The 26314-nt window shown below is 42.8% G+C and overlaps 1 protein-coding gene across 4 annotated transcripts in view; it reads right to left on the reverse strand.

The window, feature by feature from the left end:
- Positions 1 to 26314, reverse strand: part of BMP2K (BMP2 inducible kinase) — a 402471-nt gene that overhangs the window by 23546 nt on the left and 352611 nt on the right. For 3 of the 4 annotated variants that reach the window (XM_029600312.1, XM_029600318.1, XM_029600304.1), the window contains one exon: positions 14509 to 14619. The exons of the other annotated variant lie outside the window; for it this stretch is intronic. In XM_029600312.1, coding sequence (XP_029456172.1) covers positions 14509 to 14619 — 111 coding nt within the window. The remainder of the gene's footprint in view (positions 1 to 14508; positions 14620 to 26314) is intronic. 4 annotated transcript variants of the gene reach the window in all.

Consider the following 26314-nt stretch of genomic DNA (forward strand, 5'->3'; position numbering starts at 1 on the left):
TTAATTGCATTATAATAGCTATTGTTTAGTGGCCCCATCACAATAACCCTTGAACCAGGTTGTGCATTCCATTGAGATCTAGATCTAAAGTAGCTGCCCCACTCACCAATTCTAGGACCAGCTGCTCCATTAAGCAGTAATTTATGGCATTTAGAAACTTAGCATCTCTAGTATGTCAATCTACTTTATAGTACACTCTGGTCCCTCACCAGGAATTTCCAGAAAGTTTTTCAGGACAAGGCAAGGATAATCTTATTGCTCTAGTCTGGGCATCACAAGTTTGGGCAGACTAAATAGAAATAAAATTGCAAAAAGACCATCCAGCCTATGTTTCTATGGTTTCCAAAGGTCATCCATCTATCAGTGCAGTCTCCGACCCCACTGGGAATATCGCTATCCCTCATCATACAGAAGGAAAGACTTTCTTGCCCACACGGCATGGATATTGAACATGAAATAGTCTCTTTGTTCCTTCCAAAGGAAGCAGAGAACATGCTAATTTTGTCTAGAAAGCCTTGAAATGGGAAGTCCTATAAGTGGTTCTCGGCTTTATGTGAGACCAGCTGCCTGGATCCCTTCTCCTGTGGCCAGAGGGACTGACTTCAGTATGGTTTTTTTCCATTCATCCTCAGGCCTCAGTACCTCTTCTATCAAAGTTCATCTCAGAGCTATTGTGGCGTATCATCAGCAGGTTAAAGAGCTCCAATCTCTTTTCACCCTTTGGTATCCAAATTCATGAAAGGTTTGTGGCATCCCAGGCATCTGGTCAGTAAACCTTCAGTGCCTAGGACTGGCTCAACTCATAAAACTTCCTTTTGAACTCTTGAGTTGGTGTACGTAAGGTTTCTCATCTGGAAAGTGGTGTTCCTTGTAGCCAATACTTCTGTTCAAAGAATTAGTAAATTTCAAGCTTTTGTCTCCTACTCACCATACCTGCAGTTTTTGTACAACAGGGTGGTTTCTGCATACTCACCCAGTTTCTTTCAAAAGTGATGTCTGCTTTCCAAAATAAGCAGCACATTAGCTTGGTTACTTTCTTCCCAAGATGACATGCACACAGAGGAGAAAAGATTCTTCATTCCTTAGACTGTAAGAGAACTCTAGCATATTATTTGAGGAATCAACTATTTGTATCTTTTGATCCCAACAGACTGGAAAGGGCAGTAGCAAAACTCTGTCCCTTTGGCTAGCAGACTGTATAATGCACTGTCATGCGCTGGCTGGCCTACAGATTGCATGCTCTGTTAAATCTCAAGTAAGAGCCATGGCGGCTTCAGTGGCTCAACTCAGGACCACTTCCATTGAAGACATTTGCAAAGCTACTACATGGTCATCTATACATACCTTTATATCTATTATCTGGGAAAGTACTCAAGTGACGGTAGCTTTAGGAAAGCAGATCTTCACAACCTGTTGTCCCAGCAATCCACTAATCATTTGGTGAGGCCTGGTTGTCTTAAGTGTTTCCCCTGTATAACACTTAATGTGGGGCTCCTCATGCGTAATGGTTAATTTATGCCAGCTTATTGGAGAAAGTAAGTTTGCTTCATAGATAGAAGGATGAATTAGCCATTCTTAATATCCACCCATATCCCAGAACTTAAAGCATAAACTTTGGAAGAGACTTAGGAGTTCATGAGGCAGCTCATACGTGTGGGAATTTCCGTGCATGCTTGGTATAGCTTTACTGAGTTTTGAGAGAAGTCTGTGTCAGTGCCATTGGATAAGGTTATCCATGTATAATGGCTCATTCATCCTGCTCTCTATGGTTAACCCTTACAGATAAGCAAACTTCATCTTGAAACCAATTTATTTGTATGACATATTTAAACATCTTGTATTCCATGATTCCTCATTGTTCAACATGGATTATTGTATCACAATTAAAATACACAGAACACATCGAATCAAAATAATACAAAATAATCAATACTCTAAAACAGTAAAATTATATTAAACATGTATAGTATTTTAATCCTGCAACTATTAATACTAAACTGAACACTAAACCATCATGCTGTCATAAGCTTGGCAAAATTGAACTGCTTTCAACTGCTTACAAAACACTAGATAATCTTGTTCTTCCTGCAGTTCTATAGATAATGCATTCCACAGAACAGGAATTGCAGCAGAGAATGCTCTTATTCTAGTTGTATGGAGGTGACACAAACAGGTGGTATATGCAATAGCATTTGAGTGCATGATCTCAACGACCATATAGGCCTATACCATTTCAATTTTCCAGCTAAGGGATGTGATTCAAAATAAATAGCTTTATATGTTATTGTAAATGCCTTAAAATAAATCCTTTGGGATCTTTTCATAAAGAGCATCAAACTGTCTCCCCATTGTAATCCAAAAACAACACGTACCACTGCATTTTGCACTAATTGCAGCACCTTATCCAGGCAAGCTGGGAATCCTAAATATAGCATTTTAATAATCTAAATAAGTAAGAACAATAGCTTCTATCACAATCTTAAAAATGGTAACAAACATTTAAGATGCTTGACTGTCTTTAGCTTAAAAAATGAAATTCTGGCCACTCTAGATACTTGAACTTTCAAAGATAGTTTCGAATTTCACACTTCTTAAACTTGGAAATGCAAAACTGGGCTTTTAAAAAGAAGAGAACAAAGATACTAAGTCAGCCATCACCAATGCCCTCAGGATCAATATCCTTATCTGCTTACTGCCTGATCTCAGTATCTGAAGAAGTCTTCAAACAAATCCTGCTCTGGGCTAGAAGCTGCCCGTTTCCTAGGAAGCATAGGGACGCTGATTTGAGACTGCCTTGCAAACAGAATATTCTGTTCTCACAGATAGGGAATTCTTACCTACAGGCTACTTTGAACATAAAGAGAAAGAAAACAGTAACAGTGCCAACAATACATTTTTACATTTTGTGTATGTGTGTGTGTGTGGGGGGGGGGGTGAGAAAGTAGAGGCAACCAGGAAACAATGAAAAACAGGCTGCAATGGAGCTGTTGATGGATTCTAAATCTCAAAAAATCCTTTCAAAACAGACTAACCAAACCTACTGTGCACTAGGGAGTCCCTATCCAAACAGTAATGGGAACCACATGCATTCTTGCAAATCTCCTCCATGAAGGCTGATCTCTGATAAGCCACCAATGATGCCATGGCTCTAACACAAGAGTCTTGACATTCCCTATCCAAGTCAAGTCTGCCTGGATCTACTAAAAAAATATGCAATGATATCTAATTATTTGGTATGCATTTAGTTAAAACAATTTTAGATCTATTTATGTCAAAAGAAACAAAAAGCTGGGTGGTCTAAGTTCTTTGGTCTGCTTCAGGTAAAAGGCTGAAGCTCTTTTTGCAATTTAAACTGTACAAAGCATATTCACTTTCGTGAATACACTGCCTAGGGAAGAATTTTTAAAGGATGATTGATTGGTTAAGGTGGAAGTAGGTAGGAACTGAGAATGCTGGCATAAGCTAGATAAGTCACTAGAGCTTGAAGCTCACTGACTCCACATGCCCAAAAATATGACCATATGGTCTGTTAGTTGTTCGCATATCATGTAAAAAATATTTTAACATATGTTGTTAACAATAAAGAATAAGCAAACTATACAATATTCTCTTTAGACCTCTGATTGTATTTCTGTCAAAAATATGACCTCCCAGGTCAGATACTTTAGCTCATAAGGGAGCTTCCATCAGCTGGGTCAACACCATGCTGAAGTCCCAAGACATAGGAGGAAGATTCAACAGAAGCAAGTCCCTCACAAACCTGACAATTAAAGACTGTACAGAGATGGGTTTACCTTCTACATGGCAGTGATAAGTACCAACTGCATTGAAGTGGACCCTAATGAGATAGATTCAAGATGTAGAAGGCATTGAAGGAGTTTTTGTGTGTAGCAGGAGAAAGGATCTAGGGTCCTTCTCTCATATCAGAAGACAAACTCCTCCACTTGAAAGCATAAGGCTTCCTAGTGGAATCTTTCTTAGAAACCAGAAGAATATGACACATATCAGACAGATTCAGAGAATAAAATACTTCCTTCTCAACATTCTGACTGAGGGCTAGGGACTGATGTTGGGATAGGAGTAATGTCTCCTAGTTCTGTGTGTGGAAGAATTTCCCCAACAGAGTGGTACCCCGATAGATAACTCCCTCAGGCATGGGAACTAAACCCACATTGGCCAATGGGCTATGAGAATCATAGCCTCCTGGTCTCTTTGGAGAATTTTTGCCAGTAAAAGAATAGAAGGATATGCGACCGAAGATCCTCACCCCAATTTAGAGAGAATGTATCCAAGACTAGTTTGATTTTCAACCCTCTCCTAAACAAAACTGAAGATTCTTCTTGCACAGAGGAGATACAAACCGATCCACCATGGGTGTACCCTACTCATGAAATATCCCATTTGCAAATCCTGTGTCCAAGAACTGCTTGTTTAGTTAAATCTCTTTCCTATACTGCTTTTCCAGTACAAAATCAAAACAGTTTACATTGAAAATTTGTATATAAATTTCAGTACATGATAAAATGTACATAATACCTGTAATTAAACATTATACCTAAAATCACAATTCTCAAATTTAAAACAAAATTAATTCTGTAACATTAATCCTTTCATGACCCTTCCCCAATCACGTTACAATAATACAATAATGTGATTGTAGGAACCTGCTCAGTTTCTCTGCTAGGACATTCTCCTTGCCTGGCAGATATGCAGCTCTGAGGGTTATCCCCTGTGAGATAGCCCATTTCTACATTTTGACAGCTTCCCAACACAAGAGGTACAAATCTGTTCCTTCCTACTTGCTTAAGTAGAACATGGCTACCTGACTGTTTGACTAGGCTAGAATAATTTTGTAAGCCAACTGATCTCTGAAAAGTCTTTAGTGTGTTTAGGATTGCTCCTAGTTCCAGGAAATGTATTTAATGAAGCTTTTTCTGAGCAGACTAAGGATACGAAGCCTCTTTACATAAGTTCCCCAACCCAGGTTGGGCACATCCTCCCAATTTGGGTGTGAGGAATTTGGAAGAGTATTCCTTCTGCTTTATTTGATTGGACCAGCCAATAGAAGAGAGATTCCGGATCTGCTGGGTAACTCAGATGCTGTCTTAGCTCCTGGGAGGCTTGCCACTGGGATTTTTCCGTTGAAAAAAAAATCAGCAGAACCAGGGGTCACGATTTGAAGCTCCAAGGAGGAAGACTCAGAACCAATGTCAGGAAGTATTTCTTCACGGAGAGGGTGGTGGATGCCTGGAACGCCCTTCTGGAGGAAGTGATGACCAAAACTGTGAAGGACTTCAAAGGGGTGTGAGATAAACCCTGTGGATCCATAAAGTCTAGAGGATGTGAATGAAGAGAGGGTGGCTTGCGGGAAAGTCAGCTACTACCTGGAGATAATACCCTTATTCAATAAACATACACACGGTTAATGTGACTCCAACATTGCTCTATGCTTCAACGGCAAGAGGAAATGTGGAAAAAAGGATTTGCATTCACAAAAAGTGGAGAGCAGGTTGCTTGTTACGGCAGTTACTACCCCAAACCAAACAAGCCTGATACTTCACTTTCAATGCATATCCATATCCAGTGTAGTTCTCTGCTTCAATGGCAGGGGGAAATGAAGAAAAGTGGATTTATATTCAGATAACAACCAAGGAGGACTGAATTACACAGTCTGGGTAAACAAATAAGCATGGGTGTAGCTTGCTTGTTAAGACGGTTAATACCCCGAATCAATTAAGCCTGATACTTCACTTTCAATACATATCCAGAGTAGCTCTCTGCTTCAACGGCAGGGGGGAACGAAAAAAAATGGATTTATATTCAGATACCAACCAAGGAGGACTGAATTACACAGGCTAGATAAACAAATATGCGTGGGAGTAACTTGCTTATTGCGGCGGTTACTATCCCTAACCAATTAAGCTGCATACTTCACTTAGAAGCAGTTCCAGCACTGCTCTCTACATTAATGGCGGGGGGGTGGAAGGGAAAGAGAACCAAAAGGTTACTAAAGGCCTAGAGTAACAGATAAGTATGAGAGTTTAAAAAAAAAAGTGTGAAAGCTTGCTGGGCAGACTGGATGGGCCATTTGGTCTTCTTCTGCCGTCATTTCTATGTGTTTCTATGTTTCTATATTGTGGGGAACATTGGGCGTGACTTATGTAAAGATATGCCAAGGGTGTTACATATACTGTTGATGCCACTAGGCCCAACATCCTCATGTCCCATACTGACATTTGACTCTTCTTTATTTCTTCCACTGCCAACATCAGGCTGACTATCTTTTCTTGAGGGAATAAAGGCTTTTGCACAACTTCTATGAATTCTAATTGAGATAAGTTCAATTTGGATTTGGGATAATTTATGATGAACTCTAGCAACTCCAATACCCAGATGGTTTTGCTCATTGATTCTCCTGCATCCTCTCAAGAAATGCTCTTGACCAGTCAATTGTCCAAATAGGGAAATACATGCAACCAAAGGGGCAGATTTAAAAAAAATACGCGCGTGCGTACTTTTGTTCGCGCAACCGGCGTGAACAAATGTACGCTGGATTTTAAAAGATACGCGCGTAGCCGTACGTATCTTTTAAAATCCGGGGTCGGCGCGTGCAAGGCTGCTCAAAATCGGCAGCCTACGCGCGCTGAGCCGCACAGCCTGCCTCTGTTCCCTCAGAGGCCGCTCCGAAATCGGAGCGGCCTCGGAGGGAACTTTTTTTTTTGTCCCCCCCCCACCTTTCCCCACCTTTCCCTCCCTTCCCCTATCTGACCCCCCCCCCCCCCCCCGGCCCTACCTAAATCCCCTCCTACCTTGTTGGATGGAGTTACACCTGCCGCTAGCAGGCGTAACTTGCGCGCGCCGGCTGGCCAGGCCCCGACACAGGCCACTGTGTCGGGGCACTCTGCCATGCCCCCGGACACTCCGCCGGACCACCCATTTTAGCGCGTCCCGGGGCTTTGTGCGTGCCGGCGGCCTATACAAAATAGGCGCGCGTGTGCCCTGCGCACGTAAATCCGGCAGGATTTACGCATGCAGGGCTTTTAAAATCTACCCCAAAGTGTACAAAGTTACATCGCCATCACTGCTAGGCATTTTGTAAATACATGGGGTGCCAATGTCAACCTAAAAGGCAGTATGTGATATTGAAAGTGGTGTTTACCTAATATAAATTTAAGACACTTACTATAGTTTGAATGTATCTCTCTAAGGGTGTAAGCATTGTTTAAATCTAGGAACATAGCCAGTCTCCTTTTTTTGAAGGAAGGGAATTGAGAGGCTCAGGGAAACTCTGAGGAATTTGTTCAAGGCACTTAGGTCTAAAATAGGATGGAGTCCTATTCTTTTTATTAGGAAATACTTAAAATAAAATCCCATCCTTTACCGACAGAACTAGTTTGACCACTTTGGTCTTCAGGAGGGAGGAGAGTTCAAGTATTAGCTCTAGATTCTGGGAGGTGTAGCGATATCCTTTCGATGGGATCTCTAATAGGCAAAGTTCGTATCCATTTCATACAGCTGTCTGTAGTTACACTGGCAAACAAAACAAAAACAAGACCGTATGTCGTGGAATGAAGTTCATTTATTAAATAAATTGCCCTATTTACATTAATAAACGAACTTCATTCCATGTCATACGGTCTTGTTTTTGTTTTATTTGCCTTGGCTATGCTTGACCGTCTTCCGTTTTGTTTTGTAGTTAACACTGGGCCAATGATGTACATAAAACCTCATATTTCCCTCTATTTAAACACCATTTCCAAAATGGACACTAGAATGCTAGCTATGATTTCCAGGATCCAGTAAAAATACCATCCCAGGTTTTGATTGGGAAGCTAATTATAGTTTAGGAGACCTTTGCTGCCATAATATTGTCTTGTATTATAACTGCAATTCACAACATAAAACTATTTTCAGGTAAGAGGCAATCACAAATATATTTATGGACTAGGACAGCAAATTGCAGAGCGACAATGAAGCTTAAGAGTTGGGAAGATGTGAAAGATGATTTCATATTATTTAAATGTCAGACATTAGCTGGTCAATACTTCTTTCTAGCACTGCCTTAAAGAACTGAATTGCTTATACAGCTATTTCTACAGGAGAAAAGTAGTACATAGATACAAGATTGAAAAATATGCAAATTATAGTTGTCTTAGAACCATGAACAAAGTAGAAAGCAGAGTTGCTTAATTGTAACAGGTGTTCTCCCAGGACAGCAGGATGTTAGTCCTCACATGTGGGTGACATCATCAGATGGAGCCCTGTCACGGAATACCTTTGTCAAAGTTTCTAGAACTTTGACTGGCACACCGAGCATGCTCAGCATGCCACTAATCCTGTAGCCACCAGGGGTCCCCTCTTCAGTCTCGTTTGTAGCAAAAAGTATGAGCGAAAAATAAAATAATAAAACGTCTGAGAACCCAACTCTGCGGGGTGGCAGGTAGGTTTCGTGAGGACTAACATCCTGCCGTCCTGGGAGAACACCTGTTAAAGGTAAGCAACTCTGCTTTCTCCCAGGACAAGCAGGATGTATTCCTGACATGTGGTTGAATAGCGAGCTACAGGATGCCTGACTAAAGTGAGCCAAGCAGCATCCAACAGTGTGCAATAGACACAACAACAGTGGTGCTATTGGTTATGGAGGGCAGCCTGAATTTCACAGTGGGCTGTAGGTAGGAAGAGTTGGGTTACTAAACTGGAAACAAATTACGTAGTACAGACTGGCGAAAGGCGCAGTCTTGCCTGACAGCGTTGTCGAGACAGTAATGAGCTACAAAGGTATGGAGAAAGCTCCAAGTGGCAACTCTACAGATGTCAGCAACAGGTACAGAATGGAGGTGCGCTACTGACATTGCCATGGCTCTGACTGAATGCGCTTTCACGCGTCCCTTTAGTAGGCGGCCTGCTTGCTGGTAGCAGAAGGAAATACAGTCCGCCAGCCAGGTGGACAGGGTCTGCTTGCCCACCACAACCCCCAATCTGCTCTTATCAAAGTAGACAGAGTTGGGGGGCTTCCCATCGGCTGCAGTGCAGTCCAAATAAAAGGCGAGCGCACGCTTACAATCCAAGGAATGCAGGGCCCGCTCACCTGGGTGTCAGTGAGGCCTCAGAAAAAAGGAGGGCAGTATTATGGATTGATTTAAGTGGAAATCAGATACCACCTTTGGCAAGAATTTAGGGTGAGTGCGGAGCACAACACGGTCGTGGAGAAATCTTGTATAAGGTGGGTACGTTACCAACACCTGCAGCTCACTGACTCTGCGAGCTGATGTTATAGCCACTAGAAACTTAATTTTCCAAGTGAGATGTCGCAGCTCGCAGGAGTGTAGGGTCTCGAATGGAAGTCGCATGAGCCCTGCCAGCACAAAACATTGAGGTCCCATGCCACAACTGGGGGACGCAGTGGAGGCTTGAGCTGTAGTAAGCCTCCATAAAGCATCCCACAATGGTTTGCGCTGAAATTGGGGCATCTCCTACACCTTTATGGTAAGCTATGGCACTTACATGTGTACATGGATGGAGGGTCTGTAGGCTAGACTCCGAGAGGTGCCAGAGATAGTCCAGGAGCCTTGTTGTGGGGCAGGAAAATGGATCTAGTCCCTTTAGCGTGCACCACAAGAAGAACCACTTTGAACAGTAAGAATTTAGAGTAAAAGGCTTTTGTGAAGCTAAGAGGACCTGGGACACATCATTAGAAAGGTTAGGGGATTGTAAAATCAACCTTTCAACATCCAGGCTGTTAGAGACAGAGACTGGAAGTTCGGATGACGCAACACTCCGTTGTTCTGTGTTATGAGTGTTGGCTCCGTGCCCAGGCGAAGAGGCTGCTGGACAGAGGTCGTGTAGAATGGGGAACCAAACTTGTCGCGGCCAATAAGGAGCTATGAGGATCATTGTACCCCGGTCTTGTCATAACGTCACGAGAGTCTTGCTGATGAGTGGAATAGGAAGGTATGTGTATAGCAGACCTGTGCTCTACGAGTGAGCGAAGGCATCCTTTGGTGGTGTCTTGCGGCTACGGTGCAGAGAGTAGAAGTGGTCTACTTTGCGGTTGTGAAATGACGCAAAGAGGTCGATGTCCAGGCGACCCCCACTGGTGGAAAATTCTGTTTGCTACAGTGGGATCTAGGAACCATTCGTGGGGATGAAATGTCCGGCTGAGATGGTCTGCAATCACATTCTGCGATCCCACCAGCTAGGTTGCTCTCAGCAGCATGGAATGTGAGAGACCAGGCCCAGATCTGCGCAGCCTCCTGGCAAAGCAGGTAAGAGCCTGTGCCCCTCCTTGCTTGTTGAGATACCACATTGCTACCTGGTTGTCCATTTGAATTAGGATTACCTTGTTGGATAAGCAATCCTGGAAAGCGTATAGGGCATACCATATCGCCCGGAGCTCCAGAAAATTTATCTGGTGGTCCGCTTCCGTCCTGGTCCAGGTTCCTTGTGTTTGCAATCCGCTGACATGGGCTCCCCAGCCTAGGTTGGAGGCATCCGTGGTCAAAGTGATCTGTGGATTTGGTGGTTGGAAGGGCAGTCCTGTTCATAGAATGGACTCCCGTGTCCACCAAGTCAGTGAGAGACGAAGCTGGCTGGTTACCTGGACAATTTGTGACAGGTGCTGGTTGGCTTGGGACCACTGGGACTTTAAAGTCCATTGTGTTATCCTCATGGTTAGTCAAGCCATTGGGGTAACGTGAACTGTGGATGCCATATGTCCCAGTAAGGTTAGTAGCTGACGAGCTGATGATGTTTGATGAATCTGTACTGTTTTGGCCAAGTTGGACAGTGTCTTTGCGCGGTGCTTTGGGAGGGATGCTCTGGCCATAGTGGTGTTTAGATCTGCTCCGATGAACGAGAGGTTGCTTGATGGAGTCAGATGGGATTTTGGAAAGTTTATTAGAAATCCCAATGACTATAGCAGTTGTATAGTAAGACAGATGGATTGAAGTGCTCCTTCCCTGGATGGACTCCTGAGGAGCCAGTCGTCTAGATATGGGTAGACGTGGACACTATGCTGTCTCAACTGTGCTGCCACGACTGCCAGACATTTCATGAATACTCGGGGTGCTGATGCCAGGCCGAACAGCAGCACTCTGTATTGGAAATGTCTGTGTCCCACTGCGAATCGCAGATATTTTCTATGAGGAGGGAATATTGCTATTTGGGCGTAAGCCTCCTGAAGATCTAGAGAGCAGAGCCAATCTCCTTGTTGCAGAAGAGGAAGCATGGTTCCTAAGGAAACCATCCTGAACTTCTCTTTGCAAAGGTATTTGTTTAGGGCGTGGAGGTCCAAGATGGGACCTATGCCGCCGTTTTTTTTCAGGATTAGAAAGTATCGAGAGTAGAATCCTCTTCCTCGCTGCATTTGGGGAACCAGTTCTATGGCTCTGGACTGCAGTAGGATAGAGAGTTCTGCCTCGAGGAATGGTGTGTGATTGCTCAGGCTCCACGCCGGGAGTGGTGGAGAGTCTGAGGCACAGCAAGAAAATTCTGATGGTAACCGTGGGTTATTATAGAGAGGACCCATTGGTCGGTGGTGATTGTGTGCCATTTGGTGGCAAAGTGGCAAGGGGGCCTCCCACGGGATAAGTGGTTGGAGAGGGGGGGGGGGGAGGTTGACTGCTGCTCTCTAGATGGGAGTCAAAAGACTGCTGCAGGACCAATCTGAGGGGCTAGCTGGGTTTTATTGGGGGGGGGGGGGGTCTGTGCTGACGAGGCTGGCCTCTGTGAGAGGGTCTGGTCATTCTAGCACGGGATGGAGGAGGGTAGTACCTACATGGCCAATAGGTCAGCTTTCTGGTGTCTCATCTAAATCCTCTTCTGGCTGTGGACGAGAAATCTAAGGAAACTGTCGACAATTGGTGCAGAGTTTCGTGGTGGTCTTTGAGTTGCGCCACCGCCTCTTGAATCTTATCACCAAACAAATTGTCCCCTGTGCAGGGAAGGTCCACCAATTTATCTTGAACTTCTTGGCACAAGTCAGAGGCTTTCAGGCAAGCCCAGTGCCTGGTGCTAATTCTGGCTGCTGATACCCTAGATACAGTGTCGAAGACATCGTAGGTTGCCCTGACCTCATGCTTTCCAGCCTCTAATTCCTTCTGTAGGATGGAGGATAATCCCTCTTGGAATTGGTCAGGTAGGGTTTCTGAGAAATCCTGGACTTGTTTCCAGAGATTTCTGGTGTACTGTGTCATATATAGCTGGTAGGCCGCTATACGAGCCATTAGCATCGAGCCCTGGAAAACTCTGCAGCCTAAAGCATCTAATGACTTCTGTTCCTTCCCAGGTGGGGCAGAAGAGTGAGGCTGAGATCTTTTAGCCTTCTTTTGAGCAGATTCCACCACTACGGATTGGTGGGGTTATTGGCTCTTTTCAAAACCTGGGGCTTGTTGAACCAGGTAGGTGGCGTCAGTTTTCCTGTTTACTGGAGGTACAGTTCCTGGGTGCTCCCAGATGTGGTGTAAGTGGTCTAGAGGAACCTCGTGGACAGGAATTGCCATTACTTCCTTCGGAGCATCCACAAATTGCAGTATCTCCAGCATTTTGTGTCTGGCATCTTCCTCTATTTCCAATTTGAATGGAATGGTTTCAGACATCTCTGTCAAAGCTGGCAAAGGAGAGGTCTTCTGGAGGAGAGTGACGCCTTTCCTCCGGAGGTGAAGGTTCTGACAAAAGCTGTTCAGAAGTTTGTGAGTCAGAGGAAGAGTCATCCCAAGGGATATATTGTGAGTTTCCCTCACCCAGCGGGCCCCCAGGTGGAGGTAAGAATCCAAAGTCAGATGGATGGGAGGGAGGCACAGATGGAAAATGAGGAGGCACAGAGACAGGCGGTGCCGGCACAGAGGACAGTGGCACTGGCAGCGATGGCATCAGTGTCCTCGATGGACGTCGGGGTACGGATAGCCCTGACCGTCCAGGAATCGGTTCCGGCATCAGCGGCTCCTGGAGAGGAGAGGAGGCATGGGCTGTATCTTCTTCTTCCGAAGATACAGGAATTGGAACTTTTACCGGGTGAGGAATCGGTGGTTGATTGGGTGCCGATGATCCAGAAGGTATGGGCACCGATGAGGGTGTCCAAACGCTCAAGGTGCGGAGCCAACATAACAGGCACCGGATCCGGCGTTGGTAAGGGGGCCGGCACTGGTGGTGACCGGCAGCCCCGAAGGGCATTTAGTACTGCCTCTTGTACCATACGGTACAATTCCTCTCGGAAGGCTGTCGTAGGTAACGCAGCGCCCAGGTTTGGAGGCAGGCTAGGTGTTGCTGGAGGGTCCACAGGAATTTGTGGAGTCTCGGCATTTGGCACCAATGGAGGTGTGGGAACGCCTCGGGGTCCCAGGTCCAGAGAATGATGGGGGCTCCACTCCCTGGGCCCTTTTGGAAGGCGACTCTATCGCTGCCGTGTCGGTGCCGATGTTTCTCACAGTGCTCGGCCCAGTCCTTCTCCGGCGCCAAGGACAAGAACGCTGAAGTCTTAGAATGAGACTATGTCGGTGACGGATGGTCACCGGCTCCTCGATGCTTTTGAGATGTTGATGGAGACTAGGTCAAAGATGATGGAACCTTTTGACTCGGCACACTCTTACCTGAAGTCGATGGAAACGAGTGCTTTGAGGCGAACAAGTGCTCCATCTTTTCCAGACTGGCGCGGCGACCTTTTGGGTTCATTTGTGCATAACTAGTGCACCTATGGTCATTGTGGGAAGGCCCGAGGCATAACACTCAGACGTCATGAGGGTCCGTTATGGACATAGTCCTCAGACACTCGGGGCACTTCCGAAAACCGGTCGCCATGGTGAGAAAAAGGGGCAGCGCACAGTCGGGCACCGAGAAGTACACCGCCGGGAACCGACCGCAAAAATGCAGTAAACTTACCGAAGTGTCGACGGAGGTCGGTACGCGATGGGGGACCCCGGGATGGGGAAAAAGTTGAAGAAATCTTCAAAAAAATTCCGTGAGGAAAAATTGTGAGAGAAATTACCACAGAGTTCCTAAAAACCACGAGGCAACTGCTGTGCAGAAAAAAAAAAGAGACTGAAGGGGGATCCCTGGTGGCTACAGGGTTAGTGGCAGGGCTCCATCTGATGTCACCCACATGTGAGGACTACCATCCTGCTTGTCCTGGGAGAAATATGCATTGTTTTGCTAGTTATCTGGTTTACAATTATGTCCCAAATAGAAGGGAGAATATGTAATAATCCTATATATTAATATTCTTTGCTGCTGGAGGGGTAATCAGATATTGTGTTGGTATCAATAGTAACAACATGGATAAACTCAAAATATGTCAGAAGTTGCTGTCCCCAATAAGAATAATTTCACTCTCTCAATTAAGCATACTTCAGCAATGCTGTGCAGCCCAACACTACTAGAAAAAATATTAATACTTCCTAAATCTAACACCACTAAACCATTACTTCTCAGGTGACCTAGCTTAATTGTCTAACAGAACAAGCCACTGTTTTTCTTTATCTTTTAACTTTTTGTGGTGGTATACAAAAAACTTGCCTGAACCAGAAATGAAAGGTATAGAACCAAAGGGATCTTCTGGGAGTTGGCTCTGTGGAGCAGAAAGTGGCTCTATATTCATATCTGAGGATGTTCTCTCCTCGAGCCTGTCTGTAAACATAAAATAAAACAGAAACAAAAATAAAATAAAAATGGCGGCGTTTATGCCAATTTACTTCTGTGTTTAATAGAATTTCTATAGGAATAAGCAGCAAACGGTGCTACCTCATCTACCTTCTATGCTAGTTTAATGTTGCTAATTGAAGGTGTCAACTCACTAACACAAAAAATTCAAAGTTTAATGGGTGTGTCACTCAACAACAGGACATTAGAATTTAGAATATGACAATTTTTTAATGAATACACACAGCTAGATGTATCTACTTGGGATATACATCAATGTGAGCAATATCATATTTTCATTCTTAACAATAATGACAGAAAAGGAAGAACCAATATTTACACAAAGCCTGTAATACCTTATGAAGCCTGCCACATGAAAATGGAGCATAAAGGTCATATAGCTCAATGTTCACTATTCATATTCTTGATACTAAACCATCATTGCTTTAGAGTGTACTTTATAACTGGACAGCAACAACAAAACACATGGTTGAAGTATGTACATTGTGCTGTCATTATCTCCTATATGATAGGTGGGGATACCCATTTATCTCAGAATATTTCATTGTTACCTCTCTGTATTTCCCATTATAATAAATTACTTTTTCCAAGCATATTTATTATGTAGGCAACAAAGTTGCTTACTACTACAACTAATAATAATTTCAAAAGCTCTACTACCTGTAACAAATTTCTTTGAAGAAGGCAAGATAATCAGTCACACAAATGGGTGACATCAACTGATGGTGCAAACACAGATGGATCTCAGAGATCTCTGAAAAAAACCTTGAAAAAGTTTTGGGGCACATGAGGGATTTGTCATGAGGCCGCATTAGTCTTACAATAGCTGAATAAGAATTCCAGAAGGGGAAGGAAGGTATGTGTGACAGAGTATTCTGGAAAAACATCTGTTAAGCAACTCTGCTTTCTCTGAAAACAAGCAGGATAATTCAATCACATGTGAGCGTTATATATAGATATATATATATATATATATATATATATATATATATATATAAACATAGAAACGACGGCAGAAGATGACCAAATGGTCCATCCAGTCTGCCCAGCAAGCTTTCACTTTTTTTTACCCCATACTTCCGTTACTCTTGTCCCTTGTAAGTGACTTTTTTTGTTCTATTTCCCTTCCACCCCCACCATCGATCTATTTCCCTTCCACCCCCGCCATCAATGTAGTTAGCAGAGCTGGAGCTGCATCTAAGTGAAGTATCTAGCTAATTGTTTAGGGGTGGTAACCGCCGTCATAGCAAGCTACTCCCACGCATGTTTATCCAGCCTGTGCAACTCAGTCCTTGTTGGTTGTTGTCTGAATATAAATCATCTTTTCAGCATTCCCCTGCCGTTGAAGCAGAGATCTTTTCATCATTCCCTAGCTAAAGCTTCCTTTCCAACAAAAAACAAAAAAAGGGGCCAAATGCAAATGAACATATTTTGTAGAAAGGCAACCCAAAATAATATAAAGGGTCCTAGAAAGGAAGGAATTGGACTGATCAAACATCATAGCACTGGGAGTCAGTGTCTAAACAATAATGGGAAGTAAAATGTGTGACATGAAGTACAAATCTCCTCCTCAATCTCAGATGAGTCAGCAACACCATCATAGCTCTAACATTAGCAGCACTGATGTTTTTCTAGAGGCATAACTAAAGGAGGTACAATCTGATATTCATTGGAAATGGTGTGTTTGATTATTTATTTATTTTTAGATTTTTTTATACCGGTGTTCCTGTATGAAATACAGATCACATCGGTTTACATTAAAACCGAACATAAATTTTTGCCTAGAGGCATTACATAGAACAAGGTTAAGCAACTTGGAAAAGGGTAAACTAGCTCAACATTAACATAGTAATGTAAACGTATTGGCTAACGAGTCTCATTTAGCAAAATAAACAAAAAAAAAACATAAAAGGAAAACAGTAGATGTCACATGAGACCTGCAGTAAGAGACTGGATACAGAGTCAACTTAGAAGAGTAGATGAGTAGAAGTATAGAACTTGGGGAATACGATGATGATGCGATGATGAGGAAGAGGAACTCTTGCTGGCTGTCGGGAAAAAAGTGCTTATGGTCCTGTAAAAGCTTGTTTAAAAAGCCAGGTTTTAAGTTTCTTTTTGAATGTAGAGTGGCAGGTCTCTAGACAGATGTCTGGCGGGAGCGCATTCTATTGAATGGGGCCAGCAGTAGATATTGTACGTTTATGAAGCGAAGATTTTGTTGAGGGAATGTAGAGAGTGCCTTTATATGCTCCTCTGATGGGTCTAGCTGAAGAATAAAGACGTAGTTGGGTGCTTAAGTGAAGAGGGGATATATTGTGAATTGATTTATGAATTACTGTGAGCACTTTATAAAGAATCCTTTGCTTAACTGGAAGCCAATGGAGGAGTTTGAGAATGGGAGTGATGTGATCTTTTTTATTCGTATTTGTAAGGATTCTAGCTGCAGAGTTTTGTAGCATTTGGAGGGGTTTGAGGGATGAGATTGGGAGGCCGAAAAGAAGCGAATTGCAATAGTCAATTTTTGATAGTATAATGGCTTGTAGAACCAACCGAAAATCATTGAAATGAAGAAGAGGTTTCAGCTTTCTCAGGACTTGAAGCTTGTAAAAACAGTCTTTAGTAGTGGTGCTTATACATTTTTTAAGGTTAAGCTGATCGTCTAGAATGACGCCTAGGTCTCGTACCTGCAGAGAGTGATTTAATAAAGGAATAGTTGCAGTGAGTGGGTTAGCTGGATTTAGCAACTTGTTGTTGTTGTCCTGATTGATGATTAGGATCTCGGTTTTGTTGTTGTTAATAATAAGGTTAAGGCTAGCAAGCAGATGATTGATTTGTTGCAAGCAATTGTTCCAATGAATCAGGGTTTTGTGTAGAGATTCTGTGATTGGGATGAGTATTTGGATGTCATCCGCATAAAGGTAGTGGGTTAGATTTAGTTTAGAAAGTAGTTGACAGAGAGGTAAGAGATAAATGTTGAAAAGGGTTGGGGAGAGAGAGGAACCTTGAGGGACCCCCTGGTTGGATGGGACCGGATGAGATTCTTTATTGTTTATTTTTACCTTAAATTGTCTATTTGCCAAGAAGGACTTGAACCAGCTGAGAACTGTACCCTTAATGCCTATGTCTGCCAAACCTGTTAGAAGAGATGAGTGGTTGACAGTGTCAAACCACTCATAGCATCCCAGGACAGTTGGGATCAAAGGAAAGAACAGTTGTGTAGAATTTTAAGAGCTTTAGAATATTCCAAGTAGAAGGTAACACTGCTTTTGCAATCCAGTATGTGCAAGGTTTGTTTACCTCTATGAACGTGGCCTAGAAAGAAATTTTGGTAGGACAATTTACTGGTTAAGATGGAAATCTGAAAAAACCTAAGGCAGGAACTTAGGTTGAATGCACATCACCATCCATTTGTGATAAAATATAATATAAGGTGGATAAGTCACAAAGGCTTGGAGTTCACCAACCCTGTGAGCTAAATTTATAACTACCAAAAATATAAGACCTTCTAAGTCATGTAACTTGAGCTCGAAGGGGGCATTCATCAGCTGGGTGAGCATGGCTTTGGGGTCACCGTTCCCTCTAAGCCGCACATGTGCACAGATGCTCAAAGCTTTTAGCCTCTGTGCAATGATTGGATCAGGCAGGGATAAATCAAACCCCTGCTCAATCCGATTAGTGCCATTACATCTTCCTACACCTCCTTCCAGTGCAGCAGGAGTTGTGTTTATCTCCTGCTGTTGCATGGCCAGTCTTGCAGCTCTTACCGTGAGATCAGCCCCATAGCAGGAGACAGGGGTGGATTACCCTACCGGGGAATCGGGCTTCCCCCAGTGCGCCAGTCGCTCCCAATTTTTTTCTTTTTTTTTTAAACTTCTCAGCTAAAGAGAAGAAGAGAGGCTACTGTGGCCCGAAGAGAAACCTGCGGGGCCGTAGCAGAGCCTATCATGTCATGGCTGGGAGAGAGGGCTGAGAGGCTGTGGCAGAGCCCATCCTGCTGTGGCCGGAAGACATCCATGTGGGGCTGCGGTATAGCAGCTTGTGAGGCCGCGGCTGGAAGACAGGCTTGCAAAGCTGCATAAAACCCTAGCCCCCCAACTTTGCAGGAGCTGTTCACTAACAGTGGCCTCCTTCCACCTCCCTTTCGGCAGTGAGAAGCAGTGCTGCCATCCAACAGCAGCAAAGACAAGGCCCAGAAAAAAGGGGAAGGCCTGAAAGCTGTAGGTGTGTATGCTTGTGTGTGTGTGAGAGAGCCTGCATGTGTCAGAACCTGCATGTATATGAGAGCAACAGAGCCTGCATGTGTGTGAAATCCTGCATGTATACAAGAGAGCAAGAGTCTGCGTATGTATATGAGTGTGTGTGTGTGCAAGAGAGCCTGCATATGTGTGAGAGTGAGAGCCTGCATGTACCTGTGAGTGTCTGTGTGAGAACGAGAGAGACTGCGTGGATGTATGAAGGCAAGAGATCCTATGTATTTGACAGCTTATGTGGGGGGGGGGGGGGGAGAGGATAAAAATTGTGAGGCCCCTCTTGTCCAATGATCCCAGGTATGGAAAGCTGGAGATTTTTAATCCTATTTTAAATTTTGGGGTGTTATTTCATTTATTTATCTATGAATAAATAAATAAATAAAGTCGTTCTACAATTCCTCCCCTTTCATATCCAAGTTATTTTTCCATGGTTTTTGTAACTTTCTCACATCCAAAATATTGTTATAATATTTGTTAAGTTTCATACTATATTTGTTCTTGTATTGGGAAATGTTCTTTACTTTGTTACTCTCTGCCTTTACTCACATTGTTAATTGTAAACCGGGTTGATGTGATTCCTATCATGAAACTCGGTATAATAAAAATAATAAATAAATAAATAAATAAATAAATGAACTTTTAATATACCAACATTCATAGAACATATCACGCCGGTTTACAATTAACTCAAAGAAAGGAGAATTACATTTAACAAGGGGTGGGGCGAGGGGAGCAGGCAAGAAAAGGGGAGAAGAGAAGGGCTGGGAATGAGAGGGACTAAGAGTAGAGAACTGAAACGAAGTAAAGAGGAGAGTGTGGAGAGGAACCAAAATAGCTATAGAAACTTACTATATTTACATCAATGGGAGAGTACATAAAGTAACTGGGTTAGCTATATACATAAATATATTGTAAGGCGAGTTCTGCGAGGCTGTTTGAAATATTTTGTGTTTGGAAAATATTAGAAAAAATATGAGTCATTTTAATTACCGAATGTGGCTGTTGCCTGCTTGACATTTATCCATTTTATTAGTATGGTTTTATTATTGTGAATGTTTTATATTTCTTGACTTTATTGCTTAATTTTTATGAGGAATGATGTTTGTTTTTCCATTGTTGAACTGCATAATACAGTCAGGTTTGCTGTGGTTTCCAAAGCATGTACATGAATGAGAGAGCCAGTGAGCATGTGTGAGAGAATGAGTGAGTCAATGAGGATGTGTGTGAGCAAGAGCGAGTCAGTGAACATGTGCGTGAGCTAGAGTCTGCAAGAGTATGTTAGAGTATTTATTTATTTTAATTCTTTTCTATACTGACATTCATGACACATCGGTTCACATCAAACATGGGAGTTTAACTTAACAATAATCATAGCTAGAGAGCTACTGATAGAGTTAAGGGAAGTGGTAAGTAGTAAGTTACAAAGAACGAGGGTTACAGGAACTTGGAGGTTGGAAGAGAGTAAGGAGAGAGTAACAGTTAAATGATATATGTTATGACAATATATATAAAATAATATTTTATATGTATAAATGTATAATGTATATACATATATGTATATAAATGTATATATTTATATAAATATGTAAATATATATATTTATAAATGTATATATATATTTTATATATATTGTATATATAATATATATAAAATAATAATATATAATATATATAAAATGAGTATGTATATATGAGAGAGAGGAGAAAGTTTGTGCACACTTCCTACGCCTGACTAATCCATGACAATCTCAGGGTGACTGAAGTCTAAAGTTCCCAGACAGGTAGAGCAGTGGATTTTTTTTTAGCCTTAGTTTTATATAGGTGTTATTTGATGTGTCTGCTGTTTTGAAATATTTTATTGATTAGAAATTTTTAAAAAGCAACATTATATATGCTTTTAATCATTGGATGTTCTATTCATCAGCTGCCTTGAAATATTTATTCTTTTTATGAGTTTGGTTTTTCTATTTTGATTGATGGTTTTTCTATATTTTGATTTTAATATTTGATTTTTAATGAGGAATGGTGATGTTTGTTTTTCCATTGTAGCACTGCATAAGGAGTTTGTCTTGTTATGGTTTCCAATTTAGTTTTTGTCTGCATGTTTCTAGTTATACTTTGTCTCTTTATTCTGTATTTGGTGAGGGTCTGTGTGTTCTGCATGTGTGTGGCTAAGGTGAGGTATTCTGCTAGCATGTAGTTTCTGTGTCAGGTTCTTAAGCTTGGATTGTTCTGTTTTCCTAATATTAGGTGTATTGGAATTTTAAGGTCTGGTGTAATATTTCCAATGTTGCCTTTTCATAGATAGAGCTGTCACTGTTTGAGTGCTGACAATTAGTGCTGTTTTTGTATGGAAAGTTTAATATTGTCATTCAGTTTACTTAAAGTTTGTTGTCAGTTGACATGCTTTACAATAGTCCCAATAACATATGGCTCCAGGTGTTTTTTGTTTTTTTTTCCAAGAGTTTTCTGGTTGGTACCACAGTGGTACATGTAAATAATATATAAGTGATATTCTTTTTCATTTAAAATCTGTTACTATAAATGCATATTTTTAAATTATTTGTGGGAAGGGTGGGGCTAGGAGTATGTGCAAGGCTTTAAGTTTTATCTATGATACATAATACTCTTACACCAGCCCTGGCTGCACAAGAGAAAGCAGGATTCCATCTGGAGCTGTGCTATTTTGGGTTATTGGCTCTCCCCAGTCTGGGCCAGGGCTTAAATTTCTCTTTTTATAAGCCCAAGGAACAGTATAGATCACTTCTGATCTGCCCCCCCCCCCGGAGTTGGTAAGCAGAGCACATCCTAGGATCAATAAAAGCAGCAGACTCTGTAGCCTGCAGTCAATGGGAATGCACTAGAGCGTGGGAGGGTTGCGGAGAAGTGGAGGAAAGCTACAGGCACAGAAGGGAAGGAATAAGCCAGGAAGACGTGCCTTTGAAGTGTTGGGGAGGCTTCTGTCTGAGTTAACTGTACTGAGCTCTGAGAGAAGCAGCTGGCTGTGGAACTAGCGACACTTCTAAAGAAGAGAATGGGACTGGCAAAGGGAGGAGATGGCTGCAGGATGGGAAGGGCTGGCAGCAAAAAGAACTTAATACCATGATGCAGTGGTGCTGTACTGGGGGTGCTCACTATCGGGCCGATTCAGTAAAGTCCGTGGGAGAGCGGACGAATGCCTGTTCTCCCGGCGCACGCACAGGCCACTCGCCTGTGCGCGCGATACAGTATTTAAATTAGGTGGTGCGGTAGAAACGGGCAAAAGGAGGCGCTAGGGACACTAGCACGTCTCTAGCGCCTCCTTTTGACCCGGAGCAGCGGCTGTCAGCGGGTTTGGCAGCCGACGCTCAATTTTGCCGGCGTCTGTTCTCGAGCCCGCTGACAGCCATGGGCTCGGAAACCGGACGCCGGCAAAATTGAGCGTCCAGTTTTCGGCCTGACAGCCGCCGGCCCATTTTTATTTATTTATTTAAAAACTTTTTTTTTTTTTTTTTTTACTCTTCGGGACCTCAGACTTAATATTGCCATGATATGAAGTCAGAGGGTGCACAGAAAAGCAGTTTTTACTGCTTTTCTGTGCACTTTCCCGGTGCCGGCAGAAACTAGCGCCTACCTTTGGGTAGGCGCTAATTTCTTAAAGTAAAATGTGCGGCTTGGCTGCACATTTTACTTTCTGTATCGTGCGGGCATATCTAATAGGGCCATCAACATGCATTTGCATATTGAGGGTGCTATTAGGTGCCACGTGTTGGACGCGCATTTTCCTCCCCTTACTGAATAAGGGGTAAGGGAAAACGCGCGTCCAAGGGCAGGTTAACAGTGCGCTCCGTCGGAGCACACTGTACTGTATCGGCCTGCTTGTGAGCACATAAACAGCAGTACAACACTGTGTTTGAGTGTCTGTGTCAGAGTGAGAGATACACACTCATACACACTTTGTATGTGTGTGTAGTATGTTTCTCTCTGTCTCAGACACACATTCTCACAGTGTGTGTGTTTTTGTATCTGAGAAAGAGTATGAGTCTTTGTGGGTGTCAGTATTGATGTGCCAATAAAGTTCTGCAATCTAAAAATCTGTTTCTGATTGAGCGTGTGTGTTTCTGACACTGGCTGGCAGTGTCATTATTTACAACTGGCTCAAGAACCAGACTGGGAATTCAGGATATATCTCTATAAGAGATAAGTAGGTGTGTAGGGGGCCCAACCAATTTGCATGGATGGAACAGGGGCTGCAGCTCTGCTCAGTTATTTAGGAAAGATGAAATTTATTTTGGAGATATTTTGGCTCAATTCTACCAGGTTCCAGGGTTGATTTAGCATGCTTTGGGGAGCTGACGACAGGGGCTGCAGGGAAAGTGCTTGAGGGTATCAGATACCCCATGGACCGGTTTTTAAAAAATCCCCCGGGCCGATATTTTTCTGCAATCTGCCCTGACAGGAGATGTTTGGATAAATGTGATTCCTGCTGTTGCCCACCCCACCCTCAGCAGGCTACCGTGAAGCCTGTCCCATGGCGGCTGAAGAGAGAGCAAGAGAAGACGCAAGGGCCACCACCCGTAGATCCTCCCGAGCCAAAGTTGCCTAGGACGGACGACCGTCAGTTCACAGATGAGGATACTTGGGAACTCCCAAGCTCCCATCCTGGGCTCTGCGTTTCGTGAGCTTCTGAGCCAGAAATGCTTCATGCACGAGCAGCACAAATTCCGGTGAAAATCCTCCCTGGTCCCATCTCGTCACTGCTAGAGTCAGTATCCGTGTCTCTCAATCCACGCAGTGGGGGACAGCGGGGCAGGGTCATCCTGGGAGACCTTTTCCACAGGGTGCACAGTGGAAGTTGGGCTCCTTCCATTAGACCCAGCCACCGAGCCTAACCTGCGTGCAGACTTTTTAGGTTTGGTCCTTTTGTCTGAGGCCCCTTCCCCACCAGTGCACAGTCCGTGCACAGTGACAGGGGGGTCTAAAGAAGGTGACCATACCTTGCAAGCCTTACAGGGTTCCACCAGAGGAGTTTCTGACACGTTCCTCCTGCAAAAAGGGGCATATAACTCCCCCCCGGAAGAAAACATGTGCTGCCACCCAGCCCTGGTGACCCCCACCAAAAACACTGAGAAAATCGGCCCCAGAAACGCTGGGGAGCCGTGGGGGAGATCAAAAAAGAAAAAACAAAATGGCCACCACAGGAAAAATAACTCTGGAGACGTCGGTAAAAATGAGGCAAGGACCCTAAAAACGTCCTCTGAGGTTCTTTCCAGGGCTGATACACTCTCTCCTCCTCTTCAGGGGTCTGCCTGGTTCTGCACCACCAGGCAGACTGATATACCCCGGTGAACAGGGAACTTGGAGCTGTTTTTTTTTTTTTTTTTTTACACAAAAACTAACTTCTAGAAACAGAAAAAAATAAGAAAAATAATCCCCAAAGGGCGACTTCCCTGTACTGCAGACACTGAGGGGGAGCCTTCGGGTCGCTGAGGGAGCCAGTCCCCTGGCTATCAGGGGACCCGGAACCACACGGGCTAATACTGCCAGGGGTAACCAACCCCCCGTTTGCCCGGCTCTACCTGAGGGATGGTCCAGACACTGAACCTAGCACCTCAGGGAGCAAGAAAAATCTGTCTCACACAGAGCTGCAGGTATACACAACCACCATTTGCTGGAGTCAGAGAAATACTGATGAGCTGCAGGTGGCACACTTGGGTTACCAGTGCCTCAAAGCTTTGTTCTCTGACTCCATCTGCTGGTGGGAGTGCATAACCCACTGGTCTGATCTAGGTATGTGCAGGAAAGGATTATTATTAGGATTATGAAAAAGCAGAAGCCAATCAAGGAGGTCTGATCACAAAAAGGAGAAGAAACGAGAACCTCTGAACAGAAAGCACAAAGAAGAAATACATCCAACTGTAACCACGCAGAAAAAACAATCAAGGGAGCCCTTTGAGGTGGCACTGGGTGGGAAATCTCACATGCACCCAGAAAATCTTTCATAGACATCTCTGAGAAATGTGTCTGTGTAGACTGACAGTGACATCCACATGTGTGACTTAATTAGCCTACTTTTCCTTACATAAAATGTGTTATTTGTCAAAAGTAAACTTGACATCGCTGAAGATAATGGTTCAGTAAAATGTAGCTCCTACTCATTTTGACATTAGTATCATGCCCCAACTTTTGCCACTGTTCAAGGAGGATTTTCATTAATTTTGAGCAAAAATAAAATTTGTGAAATGTATTCTGTTAGCTAAACAAAGCCATTCATTCCTTACATTGGAATTTCAGAGTAGGTGCCAAGGTATACACAAACCAAAACATTGTATACATACTACCTGCTGTATCATACAATTTATACAGGGTTAGCTACAAACTTCTTTCTGTTTAAAATGGGTTAGAGAGGGAAAGTAAGCAGAAAGGATAAATACAATATAAATTTATATGATAAGACTTCTTGAGTACAGCACCTGCATTAATGTGCCATATTATACTGCAATCCTGGTGGCTCAAATCTCACTGTAAAGAACAATTTTATAGGCTCATGAAAAGCATAATTCACACAAGTTAAGAATAAAGCTCCATTATTATATTGCTTCTATTTGTCACAAAAAAGGCCAATATCAGTATGTATAAATTGTGATTATAAAGAAATATAAAACAGAAAAACTTGAGTCTAGCTATTCAAACTGTAAAACATTTTTCCAATAAATGAACAGTAACTTGGAATGTTGAATAAATAAAATACAACAATAACTGTTTAATTGAGCTTTTAAAATTCACACAGACTGCCGCAAAAATTCTTCACAATATTAATGTTTTTCTTACAAGGAAAAAATATTCAGAAATCAAGATTTTAGACCTGATCCAGAGAGGTAAAGTTACATATTTTGAGAAAAAGCACATTTACAATAAAATCTCCCACCCCCAATATATGTGATCATCAACTGTGAAAATAGAATCTTTATTTGTGACTTGAAAAAACACATTTTTTTGCTCTTCAACATGTATTTTCTTCCCTAGCTTGGAAAAACAGTGTTTAAAAAAACATGAAGGGACATCTTGTGATAAAAACAATGGCTTCTTACTTTTGAAGTCATAGATTCACTCACAGGTTAAATAGGTCTTTGGAAAGAACTGCAAACTACTAATGGAACTCTCCAATACAGAACAAACCAAAGTCAAAGCGATGCACATAGGGAAAAATAATCCTATATATGCATACAGGGGCTTGCAAAAGTATTCAACCCCCTAAAAAGTCAGATGTGAGTGGATTACAAATGAGACAGATTGTTCCAGACAGTATGCTTATTGCAAACCAGTATACTCAAAGTAAATTTTCAAAGTCACAATTCATTTCTCTGTTTTTGTAAAATAAAATAAACTGAAAAATGCTGCTTGCATATGCATTCAATTCTTATGCTGTGGAAG

Source organism: Rhinatrema bivittatum, chromosome 1, assembly GCF_901001135.1.
Source record: "Rhinatrema bivittatum chromosome 1, aRhiBiv1.1, whole genome shotgun sequence".
NCBI lineage: Eukaryota > Metazoa > Chordata > Amphibia > Gymnophiona > Rhinatrematidae > Rhinatrema > Rhinatrema bivittatum.